Source organism: Ostreococcus tauri (genome assembly GCF_000214015.3).
Source record: "Ostreococcus tauri WGS project CAID00000000 data, contig chromosome 16, whole genome shotgun sequence".
Lineage (NCBI taxonomy): Eukaryota > Viridiplantae > Chlorophyta > Mamiellophyceae > Mamiellales > Bathycoccaceae > Ostreococcus > Ostreococcus tauri.
In genome coordinates this window covers 259,082-274,500 of record NC_014441.2, presented here as the reverse complement: position 1 = coordinate 274,500, position 15,419 = coordinate 259,082, and the positions used below count along the sequence as shown (strand labels likewise).

Here is a 15,419-nt window from a genome sequence, read left to right as displayed (position 1 = left end):
GCCTGGAAGCGCGCACGTACGGACCTCACATCATGTCCGCCGTCGCCCTAAGCTTCGTGCCAACCGCGCGCGATCGCGCGCGCGTCTCCGTGTACGCGCACACGTCCTCTTCTCGACAATGTACGCTCTCACGTCCGCGCTCGAACGCGTCGAGGCGAAGCTTTGTCTCTGAACGCGGTACTTTACCGAATGAAACCCTCTCTCGCGCTCGCTCTGTCCGCGCGAGCGCGCGATTCGGGGTGATCGCCCTGGCAAACGTTCTCGGTGACGGTTCGTCGAGCACTAGTGAAGACGCGGATGATTCGGACGACGAGGAGACCACGCGAGCGAGCGTGCAGCTGCCGCGCACGCGTCGAAGGGTACAGATGACGTTCACGTGTAACAAGTGCGAGGGGCGGACGATGCGGATGATCAATCCGGACGTGCTAGAGCGAGGAACAATGTGGGTACAGTGCGGTGAGTGCGAGGTGTGGCATCAAATTGTCGATAATCTGGGGTTGATTTTCGACTTCACTGGGGACTACGACGAGCTGAAAAACGTGGTGAAGAACGCAATGCGGATGCGACCACAAACGGATAGCGATTGATTAGTACAGGCGCTCGAAAGTAGTAATTAAGAATAGTACTCTTCAGTTTGCGCGTCGATCGTTGTCGATCGGATGGACCGAAGCTCCTCTAGAGACGCGTTTTTGACGCGCGCGCTGTTGGTTGCGACGAGCATGCCGAGCGCGACGGCGGCGAAGATGTACACCGATAACAACGCCGGAGACAACAAGGCAGTTCGACGAGATGAAGAACCGTCCAGTGATAAACTTTGGCGAGGGATTGCGACGCTACCGAGCGACGACTCGACCCCGCTGCTAGCTGTTTCCCCCGCTTCCACGTCTGAATCCTCCTCCTTGGCGTGGAAAGTCGGTGGTGGTTTTTGATTCTTCAAGTAGCTCCTCTTGATCGCGCATCTCGCACCACCACCGTGATTAAGCTTACAGTGGTAGTTAAAATGCTCGTGGAACGAGTTCGGAGTCAATTTATCCGGAACTTTCACGCCTTCGCGCAACACCGCTCGAATCAACTTACCATCCATGAACATGTTTGCCGACATTCCTTTCGTCAAAGACAGCGTGGCGGCCCAGCTGTACATCATATCTCGCACTTCGTGGAACGTGTTGCCCTGTTTCTGTCCCTTGTCACGACCGTGAGGGATGAAGAGCGGTGGCGTCGCGACCCGAAAGCCGTTGTCCAGTTTGACGCCGTCGGCTAGCACGCACTCATCAAATTCAACGCACGTCAGCGAGCACACGTCCACCTCCTTCGTAACGGGCGCTCGATACGCCTTCACTAATCTATCCATTCCTCGCTTACTTATCAGATACGCCTGGGTGCCGTGTAAACGTCTCATGCCTTTCGGCAGCGATGAAAGGTACCGTCCAGGCGCAGTCTTGCGCTCTCTTTGCCAGTCGTAGAAGAGTTTCATAATCGCTGAAGATTCTCCCAGCGCCGAGAGTTGAACCAACGTCCAATCCTCCGGTAATCTTGAGACGTACTCCTCCAGACCGCTCATCCACGTCGCCATCAGCTCGGGCGACGCGTCGTCCTCCAACACCAGCGCAGTCTCCGCCCCGGCGTCTGCCGCCTCGTAGATCGCCGATAAGTGCGACAAAGTCCTCCCCAATCGCTCAAGGTACGTCCCACTAAACTTCTCCACGCCATCGTCCCCGCTCGTCGCCCACCCCTTGCGCTTGCACGTCCTCGTCTCGAACCTTCTGACGAGCTCGCTCGCGCGCGTGGCATCCGTCGCCGCCACGCGCTCGAGCGTCGTCCCGATCGCCCGAAACCCATCCTCCATCGCTAATCTGCGCTCGGCGGCGCCTCTGGCGTTGATGTAATACGCCCTGATCCCACCCCGCGTCGCCGTCGTCGCCGTACCGACGCATCCATTCACCAACACCATGGCGAACACCACACGCCACACCCATCGTTCCACCGTCGACGTCGTCGCTCGGACGCGCGCGCGCCCCGCGCCCCCCCCCGGTCGCCCGCGCGACGATCCCATCCCTCGTTCGCCCCGATCGAGTTCGCGGTCGTCCCGTCGCGCGCCGCGGTGTCCGTCATCGCGCGTCGATCGTCCGCGCGGTGCGCTCGACGACACCGCGCGCGATGTCGCGCCTCGCCCCGCGCCCATGCGTCGACCGCGCGCCCGCTCGACGGACGCGGACGACGACGCGGACGACGACGACGCGGACGACGACGCGGACGCGCGCCGGCGTCGAGCGGGCGTCGAGCGGGACGCGACGACGTGCGCGCGCGCGCGTGCGACGTACGAAGCGACGGCCGCGGGGCTGCGTCGGCGCGCGCGGGCGTACGACAGAGCTCGCAGGGGCGGTGGGATACCGTGGGCGGACGGGAGCGCGCCGGAGGTGGCGCTCGTGGATGGACGAAGCGGCCTGGGTGGATTAGTCCCGGGCGAACGCTTCTACGCCCCGCATCTGGACGTGTGGGAGTTCACGCACGGACGATCGCTCGAGGCGGCGAGTCAGGCGTTGAATCCTGGGGTTTTCACGTACATCTCGGCGGTGCTCGGTGAACAATCGAGGGTGACGCTCTTGGCGTACGCGCTCGGACCCGACGGCGGCTTTGGTTTAGAGGGATGGCGCCCGGGCGAAAATCCGAGCGAGTGCTTTCGCGATGGAAAAGTACGAGTGGGAGGAGAAGAATTTGACTCTGGATTGTGCATCTTTTACGCCCTGGACTCTTCGAGCACGCGTCGGAGGAGTGGTGTCGGGACGCTCTGCCAGTGGATAAAACGGAACCAGATGGGACAACGTACGTTGGTGCGAGGCAATATTGAAGATTTAGACGTACTCATCGCGAAGCAGGATCCTTCGCTGATAGAGTTTCGCGCTTTGAGCGTGGTTTGGGTGGAATTACCAGCGTTACCGCCTAATCAGAGTTGTACGCACGAGTAGCGGTCAAATTATGTACTATAAAGATTTCGCTCACCAGGACAGAGACTTAAACGCCGAGCCGCCGAGTGTGTATCAGCTCGGAGTCCACACGGCGCAGGGAGGTCGGATGGCGGAGGCGCGAAAACTGATGTCCAAGATTCTGGAAAATTTGCGGTGTACACGTGAGAGACAAGTGCCCCCTCCGGGGACGCATGAGTCAGCTTTGAACGCGTGGGACTTAGACTGGGAAAAAATAGAAGAGACGCTCCCACCGTTCGCGCAGCATCCGAGTGGATTTTCGTACTGGATTTTGCATGTCATGCCGATGGCAATTGAAAACGACTTCCGACACCTTGTACTCTCTACGGATGACGTTCTCTTGCGCTTGCAGCTGATTTTCGAGAGGATGCAACCGCAATCTATGCAAGTTTTCGCACCACTGCAGCACCACTGCAGTGCCGTCAGCTGCGTAGCTGAAGCAAGAATGGTGCGATTCATGTCTAACGCGTGGACTTGGGAACGTGGGCACGAGCTGTTCCCGGTTGTCTGCGCATCTCGTATCATGGTGGCGCCGGGAGGCGGTTTTGAGCGATGGGTTGTCGTCGCGGGTAAGCAGAACGATGTCAGGGTAATTCATTCCGCTGGTTCGTACCACCCGGACTACACGTGGTTCCAAGGATACGCTTGGCGCGCTGTTTCATGCCGCGACTGCTCGACCTTCATTGGATTCCACTTCACTCCAACCAGAAACGAGAAAGAGCTCGAGCGCGTCAGACGAGAATCCCAAGACTGGCCTCAACGAGCCGCTCCCTGGGCCTCCGGAACCCCATCGAGTTTTTATCTCTTCAAAGATCTCGCGCACGGTTGGTCGCTCGACGCTGAAGACGAAATTCTTGGTGATGTAGACTACGACTCGCTGTAAACCAGCGCCTGCGCGGCGTTTCGCGCGCGCGCCTAGGGTTGGGAGGCGGAAGTGGACGTCCACTCCCGCCTCCCCGTCCCCACACGCTCGCGCGTCTCTCTCGTCCGCGCCCGGACTCCGAGCACACGAACGTCATGCGCGTCGTCATCGCGTCTCCCATCGCCGCGCGCGACGCCCTCGCGCGCTCGCGTTGCGCTCACGTCGATGCGACGTCGACGTCGAGCTCGGCGTTCGTTCCGACGCTTCGTCGACGTCGCGCGTCCTCGGTGAGACTCGATCGAGGGCTCAAGACGTCGCGAACGACGACGACGCGAGCGAGGAAGGGCTCGACGACGGAGCGCGACGCGAGAGAGGCGCCGAGCGTGGGCGGGGGGTCGAGTGAAGGCGGTGGCGGAGCAAAGGCGGCGGCGGATGCGGACTTCACCAAGTGGTTGCTCGAGCGCGAGCTTCCGAGCATGGGGAGGAAGACGATGAAATCGCTCTCGTCATTACCGCTGGCAATCGGGGAGTTGATCGTCATCGCCGGTTTCTCGGCGCTAGGGACGGTTATTGAACAGAACAAGTCGTACGCGTGGTACGCGGAAAACTATCCAACGGAGAATCCGACGTTTGGTTTCATCGATTTTCCGTTGATTCTGGATCTCGGACTCGATCACATATACACCACGTGGTACTTTGTATCGCTCTTGGCGCTCCTGGGGGCGTCCTTGACGGCGTGTACGGTGACGAGGCAGTGGCCGGTGTGGAAACTTGCGGCGAAGTGGAAATTCTTGGATCGACGGGCGACGCTGCTTGCCATGGACGAGTCAGAGTCCGTGCCCAGGGCTAGATTGAGCGATTTTAGCGAGTTACTAGCCGCGCGTGGGTACCAAGTTTTCGTCAAGGGGGAGAAAATGTACGCGTTCAAGGGATTGATTGGGCGACTCGCGCCCATCGGGGTACACGCGGCGTTGCTCTTCACCTTGGGTGGCGCCGCATACAGCGGTCTCGGCGGACTCAGTGGATCCATGATGGTCCCGGATGGGTCATCGTTCGAAATAGGGTCAGGCTTGACGCGAGGCTCACTGTTATCTTCCATGCCTGGTGTCGCGAAATCGAGCGTGCAGGTGAACGACTTTACAATTGACTATTTACCGAATGGGCAAGTGTCGCAGTTTTATTCCGACCTGAGTGTGGTGGATCCGAAGGGCAAGGAGATGTCCAGGAAGACAATTTCGGTCAACGTTCCGTTAAGAATCGGAGGAGTGACGATGTATCAGACCGATTGGGCGCTATCGTCCATGCAAGTGACGGTGCAAAAGGCGAACGAAGAAGGTGGCTCTGGAGCGGGAAACACGTATGTACTCCCCATGGCGTCATTGGAGGGTAAAGGAGGTTTCCAAGGTCGCATTTGGGGTACGTTCTTACCAGTAGACTTCGACGGAGATCAACGTCAGGGTATTTCACTCGTCGCTCGCGATTTTCAAAGCGTGGCAATTTATGATAGCAAGGGGGCGTTTGTGGGCGTTCGCCGCCCGGAGAGTAAGAAGCCCATAGAAGTTGATGGATTAAAATTGGTGCTCGGAGACTTGAAGGGAAGCACTGGGTTGGAGCTGAAGACTGACCCTGGAGTGCCACTTGTGTACGCCGGGTTTGCGGGCCTCATGGTGACTTCCTTCCTCTCCCTGCTGTCTCACTCGCAGGTTTGGGCGATTCAGGAGGAGAGTGCCATCGTTGTCGGTGGGAAGTCGAACAGAGCCAAGGAAGAGTTCAGAACCGAACTCGACGATATTTTAAATTCCGTTCCGGAGTATGTCGATTAGTTGCGCCATTGTATTTATAATTCTTTTCATTCAACGTTCAACACGAAACTATTTTTTTGCCGCACGCGTCTCGCGGTTTTGTAAGAACTTGTTCGCGGCGCGAACCATCCACAGCGCGTTTGGCAACGATTTGTTGTATGAATTTCGACCAATGGACATCGCGTTCGCGGCGAGTGATTGCGGATTCGCCTTCACACGGAGCCATTGATAGCCAAAGACGCACCGACATGTGTCGAGCACGCCGTTCTCATACTGCACTTGAAGTTCATCTCGTGAAAGGAGTTCACATTCGACATTTTCCACGCTCGTCGCTGCACCAAATTCGACAGCGGCTGAACAGAAAGATTCGTAATAGGCATCCACGAGCGCCGTCTCTTCGAGTCCGGATCCATCTATACCCAGTGCCTCGTAATGTACAGATGCGCACATGAAGTGTCCGAGGTCGGTGCCTGGCAATCCGAATCCAGTCCACTGAAAATCGATCAGTCCGATGTCCCATGAATCGTCACGCTTCTTCACAAAAATATTTCCCTGTTTCGGATCGCCATGAATCACAGTATGTATCGCGTGAAGTCGAGATCCTCCCTCGGCTAAGACGTCATCTGCTCCCGGACACGCGCTGAACGGGTGTGACTCGGCTCCAATGCGTTTCGCATGCTTTTGCAATCGCTTGCCGACTGTGGAAACGTCGAAACTCGACATATGTGGGTCCGCTTTCCAAGCGTCCCCAAAGCTCACCATGTGCGTCTTCCAAGCCTCTTCCAGCACATCCATTTGCTCTGACGGTTGAAAATTCGGTTGCCAATATCCACCTGATGGCCACACACACGAGCGCAGCTCGTTGTCATTCTCTGGGGAGGATTGGCGATATCTACTTCCTGGTAAAAAGAAAGCGTGCATCCTAGCCAAGGCTCGTAGGGCACATTCAGCTTGGTCGGCACGAAGCATTCGCTCTTGATGCCATCCGTCTTCGCTTCTGAAATCCTCGAGCAAGAGAGAAAACTTACTCTCGATCGGATCCGCATCATTCGGTCGCAGGTCGGCGGCATAGCATCTGGGCGCGTCGATTCCAGCTTCTTTCAGTGACGCGCAAGCGTTCGAGGCCAAAAATGAAGCCTCTATGCGATACGATCGGCTATCACGACCGATTTTCAGCGGTTGCGTGACGGCTTTCGTGCGCATGTAGGTGAGATTGCCCATGTCAACTTTTTTGTAAAACGCCGACGGCGGCAGACCAAGCTTCTCGCCAGCTTCCGACCACTTAAATGTTAACCGACACGCGTCCGACATCAACCCGCGTACGGCGTCGTCCTCGGGCGAGGCATAACCTAAGAGCTTAACCTCGTCGACGTCCACGCCAACCTTTCCTGCAATCGAACGCGCAATTTCTGCCACACGAAGTGGGGAGCCATCCAAGCATCTGGCAACGTCGAACGCTTGCGCAGGATTCTCGACGTTGGACATCGCGATTGCGCTGTCACCACCGCTGCATCGGTCTTGAAGGTTACGTAGCGGCTCAGACTTTCGCATCTCGGCGCAAATATCGTCGTGTTTCGGTATTACTCCCGGTCCAGTGGCGATCACCCCAAGCCGGTTCACCAAACCGGTGGGAGCGTTTCGAGAGTGTGTGAGTGGTGCTCCGAATAAATCCGTCACCTTGCCACCAATCGCTCGAAGCACACCCTCGGGCGCACAAGAATCCCACAAAGACGTTCCAAAGTGCATGATCGCGTAATCCGCGCGGCCCTCTGCGACAGCGAGAATCTTATTCCCAACGCCGCCGATGTATCCGTGTGCGTGCATTTTTCCTTCTTCATAAATCAATCTCGACAGAATCGCCGTCGCTTCCTTGAGTGCGGCGTTCTTAGAATCACCCGTGACGCATCTCATCGCGTTATCTAAATTTTCCTTGTAAGACACGGGCATTTGTTGTCCGCGTTCTCCAATGACGCCCAACACGCCGCTCTCAGCTCCTGGAGCGGCGAATCCCCATACCACGCACGCCTCCCTCGAGGAGACGTCTCCCTCCGGAAACGGCAAACCGATGATACCCCCCACGGACCGTCCTCGAACCGCTACGCCGATCAGGCACTGCACCGCGTGCAAACGTTGTTCGACGAACTCTCGCGTCCCGTCCACTGGATCGACGAAAATCGTTACGTCGCTCGCATCCACCTCCATCGCCCCCAGTGCCTCGCCCACGGCGCCGCTCGACGACAATACGTCATCGATGAGATCCAATCTTAGATTTGCGCCCTTCTTCGGACTCGACGGCGCCGCGTCTTCGTTCTCATCCTCCTCGCCCACCACGGCCACCTCCGGAAACGCCGCGCCGAGCGCGCTCACAATCGCCGCCTGTGCCGCCAGGTCCGCCTCCGTCAGCGCCGACCGCGGGTCCATCTCGTCCTTTCTCGTCACCACGAACGCCGTCTCGTCGTCGCTCGCCGCTTCATCTCGCTTCCGCTGCACGCGCCGAATCTCCTCGCAGCCGCGAGACGCGGCGTCCGCGCACGCCGACAGCACCTCGCGCACGCGCACCCGCGTCGTCGTCGCCGCGTCATCGCTCGACACCATCGTCACCGTCGTCCTCGCGGTCGTCTTCGCGCTTCTCACGCTTCGAGCGCTCGACCGCTTCGCGTCGAGTTTTCCGCTCGCCACGAGCGCGGAACTTTTCGTCCGTGCCGACGCGTTCGCCCCTCTCACGACGCGTGCGCGAGCGCGGGCGAGGCGCATCAACGCCCACGCGGGCTCCCAGCGCGTCGGTCGTGGTCGGGTCGGTCGATCGTTGGGGTCACGCGAGAGGCGCACACTGAGGGGTGGCGCGGCGGGCGCCTCGGCGAGCCGGGCTCCATGGTCGACGCGACATCTCGGAAAGAAACGCCACGCGAGGAAATGAGACGCTAGAGTGTATTTTTCTATATTTTTCTACGATTTTTCCAACTCGTTTCGATGGAGTAGTGAGCGTCGCGTCAGAGCTCGTCCTTTACACGCGTTGGCATGATGTGCGAGAAGTGCTTGTCGAACAAGACGCCCCCCAACGCTTTGCGACCGCGGTATTGCACGGTGTTCAAAGCCCTGAGCGCCGAGCGCTTTTCGCGCAGACGAATCTTAACCGCGCGGCGCTCATCGTCCGCTAAGCGATCGCCGCGCAATAAATGCTCGTCGTCGACATCGCTGTAAGGATACGAGTTTAGCAAGTCCGTGAGCGTCGCGAAGAGCGCATCGTAAACCGCGACTTCGCTCTCTTCGCTCAATGGGCGGTTTTTCAGACTCTGCAGGTCGAAATTGGGCTTTCGCATTTCGCTCCATTCGGTGGCGTTTGCCGAAACGAGCCGCAACGCGCACATGAGTTCCGCCGACGCACCGTCGCGCGTGAAACCGATGTCCTCGGCGGGACCACACGAACCAATTTCTTCCTTGAGATGAACTTCGTCTGGAAATGTGAACGTGATCACATCCCTCGCGTTGTTCTCCTCTGAATAGACTGCGCTCGTGCCGAAGCGCGCAAACGTCTCGGCGTCCGAGTACTCTCCGTGACTGCAAGATAGCTCATCGCCCGCTCGATGCTCGTCGACGTTGATCACGAACGTATCATCCACCATCTTCACGCACGGCACCGAGCTCGAGGTGTCGTGCACGAGCAAATGCGCGAGCGGCACGAGCACACGTTCGCGCACTCCGTCCGCGCGCGTCACCTCGAAAGAATTCGCCCGCACGATCGCCAACGCCTCCTCAAACTTGGATCTCGTAAAATCCTGAGCGCGAAAAATCGTTGGAAACGTCCGAAACGTCCGAACCGCCGCGTTCCAACCCCTGACGATGTCTTCGTCGTACCGCCGCATCACCTTCTCCGCGTGATGTTCCGCGAGCCGTTCGCGCGCCTTCTTCGACACCACCGTCGAATTCGCCGGCGTGCGCTCGTACAACGAATCCACGAACGGTCTATACCTCGACGCCACTCCTTTCTCCCGCTCCATCGCGAGCTCGATCGCGAGCGCCCACTCCGCGCTCTCGTTCGAGACCGTCGCCGTCGTCCCCCGCGCTCGCACCGCGCGCTCCTCACGCACGCGCGCGATCGTCCCTCCCGTCCCGCTCTCCCGCGCGAACACTCCTCGTCGCCGCCCCCCCCCCGTCCCGTCCTCGTCCTCGATCGCCGCGTACACGAATCGCCCACCGTCGCCCGTCGACCCGTCGTCCACCACCGCGCCCGCGTCCAACCACGCGACGAACGCCTCGTCCTTCGCGTCCGGCATCGCGCGCGCGCGCATCGCCATCACGACGATCGCGCACACGACCGCGCGCGCGAGCGCCATCGCGCTCCGCGCCGTCCCGCGCCGTGGACGCGCGCCGACCATTGGATGAATCGCATTCGTCGCGATGGGCGACGGCACACAAAACAAAACCCATACGAGCGCACACAAACCAAAACCCGGACGAGAGGAAACAAAACAAAACCCATACGAGAGGACACGAACCAAAACCCATACGAGCGCACACGAAACAAAACAAAACCCGTCCGAGCGCACACAAACAAAACCCGCGTGTGCGACGCCCGCGACTTCGCGCGTCGACGCCGACGCCGACGCGAGCGCCGCACACGTCGACGCGCGCGCGGACGCGCGCGTGGGGGGACGACGGAGGCGCGGACGCGGCGCGAGCGTCGATCGCGCGCGCGCGCGGACGCGGGAGACGACGGGAAGCGGTGGGGCGTTATCCACACGACGGGACGCGACCGGACGCGCGCGCGGTCGTCGACGCGTCGTCGCGGTCGATCGTCGGAGATCGGTCCGAGGTGTTCGGTCGAGGGTGGTGTCGTCGAGAGGTGGAGGGGCGTGGACGCGCGCGGGAAGGGATGTCGGCGCTCGGGGGATGGATGACGCGCGCGGGGGCGATCGCGGCGGATGGGACGCGCGGACGGATGCGCGGCGGACGGATGCGTGCGCGGTCGAGCGCGTGGACGAAAACGACGGCGGTGCGGGTGGGGAATGGGGTGCGGTGGGGGACGATCGCGTCCGCGGTGTCCGAGGGTGGGCGGGATGGGCTCGTGGGTGAGTTGGAGGTGCTGGAGGCGACGCTTCGGGAGATGCTCAAGCCGCGGGCGAGCGGGGAGCAACCGCGGGCGGCGGACGTGCGAGCGGTGCGGAAGGAGATTAATCGGGTGAAGAGAGAGTTGAGAGAGAGCGGTGCGGGGGGGGAGAGTGTAGGGGTGAGTGGGGTGCGGATCGGAGGAGCGCCGACAAAGGCGGAGGCGCGATACGAGAGCTCGTCTGACGAGGCTGATGACGACGCGGCGTTGATGGAAGAATTGCAAAAGTTGGAGCAGGAGAGACAAATTTTGATGCAGTTGAGGGCGCTCGAAGAGGAAAACGCGAAGTTACGAGCTAAGAGAGAGTCTGTGGCGGCGTCAAAACAGCGTGAAGAAGTCGTGCACACGGCTGCGACGGAAGTGGCGAGCGCCGCAGAGACTCAGACGCGGGCCGAGGCAGAAGCCCAAGTGCTCGCCGCGGAAGCTGAGGCGAAAGCGAAGGCGGAAAAAGATAGAATCGCTAAGGAATTGTCTAAAACTGTCCTCGTGAAGAAGTCTCCGGAGTCTAGTGCGAAGCTCGAGCGAAGTTTGACGCTGGAGGAGAAGAAAGCTGCAGCTCGCGCCAGAGTGAGAGCTCAGGTAGATGCAAGGATGGCTCAGTTGCGCGAAGAAAGTGCCAAGCGCGCGCCGCAAGTTGCGGAACGCCTCAAGGGACTAGGAAGACCGTTGTCGACGATCGCATCGAACGGATCGGTTGCAAAATTTGAGCCTAGCTTTTCAAAGGTCGAGAAGCTCGCGACGAGCGGGAACGACGAGGTTAGCTCACTTTTGAAGGAACTCTTGATTCAAGAGCAGCAGTTGCGTGACGAGCGCGAGGGTATTGAAGCGAAACTGCGGGCCGCAGAGCAGGCTGAAGATACATTTTTGAACGAAGGCACTTCTGATGTGGCCGATGAGGAGATATTGCGTGAAGTTGATGATGCATACACAGACGTTTGTATCAATATTGAAGCCGCTGATGCGATGGTTGCCAAAGCCAAAGCTAGTGAAGCTCAAGCCGCTGCCGACGCTCAAGCCGCTGCCGACGCTCAAGCCGCTGCCGACGCTCAAGCCGCTGCCGACGCTCAAGCCGCTGCCGAAGCGCAAGCCGCTGCCGAAGCGCAAGCCGCTGCCGAAGCGCAAGCCGCTGCCGAAGCGCAAGCCGCTGCCGAAGCGCAAGCCGCTGCCGAAGCCCGAGCCGCTGCCGAAGCCCGAGCCGCTGCTGAAGCGCAAGCCGCTGCCGAAGCCCGAGCCGCTGCCGAAGCCCGAGCCGCTGCCGAAGCCCGAGCCGCTGCCGACGCTCAAGCCGCTGCCGACGCTCGAGCCGCTGCCGAAGCTCGAGCCGCTGCCGAAGCGCAAGCCGCTGCCGACGCTCAAGCCGCTGCCGAAGCCCGAGCCGCTGCCGAAGCGCAAGCCGCTGCCGAAGCCCGAGCCGCTGCCGAAGCCCGAGCCGCTGCCGAAGCCCGAGCCGCTGCCGAAGCGCAAGCCGCTGCGGCATCGGCTGTGACTGCTCAGGCTGAGCGTGAAACTCGAGTTCCAGTCAGCGTTGATGACGAAGCTCGAATCGAAGCGAGATTCGCGGCTGACGTTGAAGCGATGTACAAGGAAGTTGAGGAGCTTTCCTTACAGATTCCATCTGCTGCGAAAGACTGGCATGATATCCTCAACGAGACCGCTCATAAATTCTCCAAGATTTGTGTACATTTGAATGGCATATCACCAGCTGACTCAAAGCTGTGGAGCGTGGAGCCGGCCTTGCCAATCCCCGGATCACCCGTCACAGTGCGCTACTGTCCTAACGATAGAGTTCTGCACGGTCGAGAGTCCATCGTTATGCATTACGGTGTAAATGATTGGATGGGCGCGTCTCAGGTGGAAATGAAGAAGTCGCAAGGAGGTGTGTTCATCGCCACGATTGATGTTCCTGTCACTGCTCTGGTAATGGATGTCGTATTCAGTGACGGATCGCAGACTTATGACAACAATAACAAGAGTGATTTCCATGTTCCCGTTCTCAACGCGTCGCGAAAGTTGGAAATCTCGAGGATGAGCGCAGTGTTGGAGCGATTCCAGGAATGCACTGTTGCTCGCGAGGCAAAGGACGCGGCTGAAAAGATCAAGCGCGAGAAACGTAAAAAGGCGAAAGCTGAGGCGAAAGCTGAGGCTGAAGCGGTCACGATCAGGCAGCGAGAGCACGTGCTGTTCACAGAACCAGCAAAACTCGAAGCAGGGCAGACTGTCAAGTTGTACTATAATCCAAACAACACATTGCTGAATGGATCTGCCAGCGTGTTCATCATCGGAGGTTGGAACAGATGGTCGCATAAAGAGAAGTTTAACGTGCAGATGGCCAAAGTGACTGTGAATGGCGAAGTGCGAATGCAAGCTGAGTTGAAGGTGCCAGAGGATACGTACATGATGGACTTCGTGTTCTCCAATGGCCCGCATGACAGTGCGCTGTACGACAATCGCAACAACATGGATTATCACCTCAAAGTTATCGGTGGAAAGGATGAAAACGGTATCTTTGTGAAGGATAAACCACTTCATGTCATGAGTGTCAGCGTCGAAATGGCGCCGATCGCCAAGGTTGGTGGCCTCGGTGATGTCGTTACTTCTTTGGGTCTCGCAGTTCAAGCTGAGGGGCATAAAGTTGAAGTCGTCCTCCCGAAGTACGATACGCTCAAATACGATCTTATCGAAGACCTCAAGGAAGAAAATGGATTTCACTGGGGTGGTTGCTACAACAAGGTTTTCAGTGGCACCGTAGAGGGTGTCAAGACGTACTTCATTGATCCAGAAAACGGGATGTTCAGAGTGGGGATGATTTACGGCACCGATTGGTTGGAGATCCCTATGACGGACGCTGAGAGGTTCGGCTTCTTCAGTCGCGCTGCTTTGGAGTGGATGCTGCAGAGTGGTCGCCAACCAGACATCATTCATTGTCACGATTGGCAAACTGCGCCAGTTGCGAAGGCTTACTGGGAAGACTATCACAAGTACGGTTTGGACAATCCTCGCATCGTCTTCACCATCCACAACCTCGACTTCGGTGAAGGGTTGGTTCGCGAGGCGATGGATTACACTCAAATCGGAACGACTGTGTCGAAGACGTATGCGCAAGAAGTATCCGGACACAATTCAATTTCGCATCAACTTGAGAAGTTTCACGGTGTCGTGAACGGCATCGATCCAGATATTTGGGATCCGTCCGATGACAAATACTTGCCTGTTTCCTTCGAAATGGGCTCCGTGGTCGAAGGCAAGGCGGCGTGCCGCGCGGCACTCTGTGCGAGGAGCAACATACCGAACAGGCCAGACGTTCCGCTCGTTGGTGTCGTGACGCGTCTGACGCATCAAAAGGGAATCCACCTGATCAAGCATGCAATTTACAAGGCGATCGAGCGAGGGTGTCAAGTCGTGCTTCTTGGAAGCGCTCCGGACAAGAAGGTGCAGCAAGAGTTCGAAGACATGGCTAACCACCTCAAACAGTCCCACTTTAACGATGCGGCGCTGCATCTGTACTTTGATGAGCCGCTTTCACATCTCATTTACGCCGGAGCTGACATGCTGCTCGTTCCCTCAATGTTTGAACCGTGCGGCTTATCTCAGCTGATCGCGATGCGTTACGGCACCGTTCCTGTTGTTCGACGCACGGGTGGTTTGGCCGATACTGTGTACGATTATGATCACGACCACGCAAAGGCTGCCTGGGAGGGAATGCCTGTGAACGGATTCCAGTTCGACGGCACCGAGGCGCATGATATTGATTACGCGCTCAACCGCGCAATCGACCTATTCTACAATGATACCGCCAAGTTCCGCGACCTGCAAGCGAATTGTATGTCGTGCGACTTCTCTTGGAACAGACCCGCGCTGGATTACATCGAGCTGTACCACGCGGCGAGAAAGTGAAGAGATGAGACTCCGAAACATTTGTTGGAATATTTGTGCAAATCACAACATCTGGCACCCAAATTTCGAGCCCGCGCACACGTCGCACGCGTCGACCTCTCCCTTCGCCCGCGCTAAACAGTGTCGCATTCTTGAATCTATGACTTCGACCATGAGAGGGTGCAATCCGATTGGTGCTGACACCAAGTGTCGCACGCCTGAGTGCGCTGCCGCTGCCTCCTTCACAAGCTGAGGAATATCCTCCTGCCAGTGCCGTCCCGGCGACAAAAAGAAAGGTGCCACGACGATTACATTAGCTCCTCGATCCACGCATCTACCAAACGCATCCGCGATCGAGGGCGACGCCAATTCCATGTGCGCCGCCTCGACGATGTCCCGCCCGGTCACGCGCGCGTACTGCTCGACGAAAACCTCCAACTGTGCGTTCGATTCCTTCCTTCGCGAGCCGTGATCGACGATGACGACGCCCAGAACGTCTTCGGTCGCGGAGTCGTCGCTCCACATCGACGCGCGAGCGATCGCGCGACGCCCGGGCGAGGACAGATTCCTCGAGCGGGACGACGAAGCCTTTGGGGCGTGTTTCTCGCACGTTCTCGTCGATGGGCGACGCGCACCGCGCGTCGAGGCGGCGGCGTGCGTGGTGGTGCGCATGGTGGTTCGATTGCGCGGCGGGCGAGGCGTGCGGTGGTGTGAGGTTGGCACGCGTGTGAGAGAGAAGGCGCTTGCGCAAGCGGAGGCTCGACTCGTGATCGCGTTCGTCGCGCGCACGG

General features: G+C 58.8%; 9 protein-coding genes across 9 annotated transcripts; 5 read left to right on the top strand and 4 right to left on the bottom strand.

Annotated features, from left to right (window-relative positions):
* Window positions 1-32: 32 nt before the first annotated feature.
* Window positions 33-587, top strand: OT_ostta16g01610 (Mitochondrial import protein TIM15; the record flags this gene model as incomplete). Its single annotated transcript, XM_003083567.1, has 1 exon — window positions 33-587. The coding sequence occupies one exon, from the start codon at window positions 33-35 to the stop codon at window positions 585-587; it is 555 nt and encodes a 184-aa protein (XP_003083615.1).
* A 26-nt stretch (window positions 588-613) lies between these two features.
* OT_ostta16g01600 (Glycosyl transferase, family 25) lies at window positions 614-1,951 on the bottom strand (the record flags this gene model as incomplete). The annotated part of the gene is made up of 1 exon (XM_003083566.1): window positions 614-1,951. One exon carries the CDS (start codon window positions 1,949-1,951, stop codon window positions 614-616), a length of 1,338 nt encoding a protein of 445 aa, XP_003083614.1.
* Window positions 1,952-2,180: 229 nt separating this feature from the next.
* OT_ostta16g01597 (unnamed product) lies at window positions 2,181-2,966 on the top strand (the record flags this gene model as incomplete). Its single annotated transcript, XM_003083565.1, has 1 exon — window positions 2,181-2,966. One exon carries the CDS (start codon window positions 2,181-2,183, stop codon window positions 2,964-2,966), a length of 786 nt encoding a protein of 261 aa, XP_003083613.1.
* A 10-nt stretch (window positions 2,967-2,976) lies between these two features.
* Window positions 2,977-3,867, top strand: OT_ostta16g01595 (unnamed product; the record flags this gene model as incomplete). Its single annotated transcript, XM_003083564.2, has 1 exon — window positions 2,977-3,867. The coding sequence occupies one exon, from the start codon at window positions 2,977-2,979 to the stop codon at window positions 3,865-3,867; it is 891 nt and encodes a 296-aa protein (XP_003083612.2).
* Window positions 3,868-4,001: 134 nt separating this feature from the next.
* On the top strand, window positions 4,002-5,669 carry OT_ostta16g01590 (ResB-like domain; the record flags this gene model as incomplete). Its single annotated transcript, XM_022985546.1, has 1 exon — window positions 4,002-5,669. The coding sequence occupies one exon, from the start codon at window positions 4,002-4,004 to the stop codon at window positions 5,667-5,669; it is 1,668 nt and encodes a 555-aa protein (XP_022840344.1).
* A 48-nt stretch (window positions 5,670-5,717) lies between these two features.
* On the bottom strand, window positions 5,718-8,243 carry OT_ostta16g01580 (Protein of unknown function DUF227; the record flags this gene model as incomplete). Its single annotated transcript, XM_022985545.1, has 1 exon — window positions 5,718-8,243. The coding sequence occupies one exon, from the start codon at window positions 8,241-8,243 to the stop codon at window positions 5,718-5,720; it is 2,526 nt and encodes an 841-aa protein (XP_022840343.1).
* Window positions 8,244-8,638: 395 nt separating this feature from the next.
* OT_ostta16g01570 (Rubisco LS methyltransferase, substrate-binding domain) lies at window positions 8,639-9,982 on the bottom strand (the record flags this gene model as incomplete). Its single annotated transcript, XM_003083560.2, has 1 exon — window positions 8,639-9,982. The coding sequence occupies one exon, from the start codon at window positions 9,980-9,982 to the stop codon at window positions 8,639-8,641; it is 1,344 nt and encodes a 447-aa protein (XP_003083608.2).
* A 539-nt stretch (window positions 9,983-10,521) lies between these two features.
* OT_ostta16g01560 (Carbohydrate binding module family 25) lies at window positions 10,522-14,649 on the top strand (the record flags this gene model as incomplete). The annotated part of the gene is made up of 3 exons (XM_022985544.1): window positions 10,522-11,676; window positions 11,708-12,215; window positions 12,269-14,649. The coding sequence occupies 3 exons, from the start codon at window positions 10,522-10,524 to the stop codon at window positions 14,647-14,649; spliced, it is 4,044 nt and encodes a 1,347-aa protein (XP_022840342.1).
* A 42-nt stretch (window positions 14,650-14,691) lies between these two features.
* On the bottom strand, window positions 14,692-15,300 carry OT_ostta16g01550 (Cobalamin (vitamin B12) biosynthesis CbiX; the record flags this gene model as incomplete). Its single annotated transcript, XM_003083557.1, has 1 exon — window positions 14,692-15,300. The coding sequence occupies one exon, from the start codon at window positions 15,298-15,300 to the stop codon at window positions 14,692-14,694; it is 609 nt and encodes a 202-aa protein (XP_003083605.1).
* Between the last annotated feature and the right edge of the window lie 119 nt (window positions 15,301-15,419).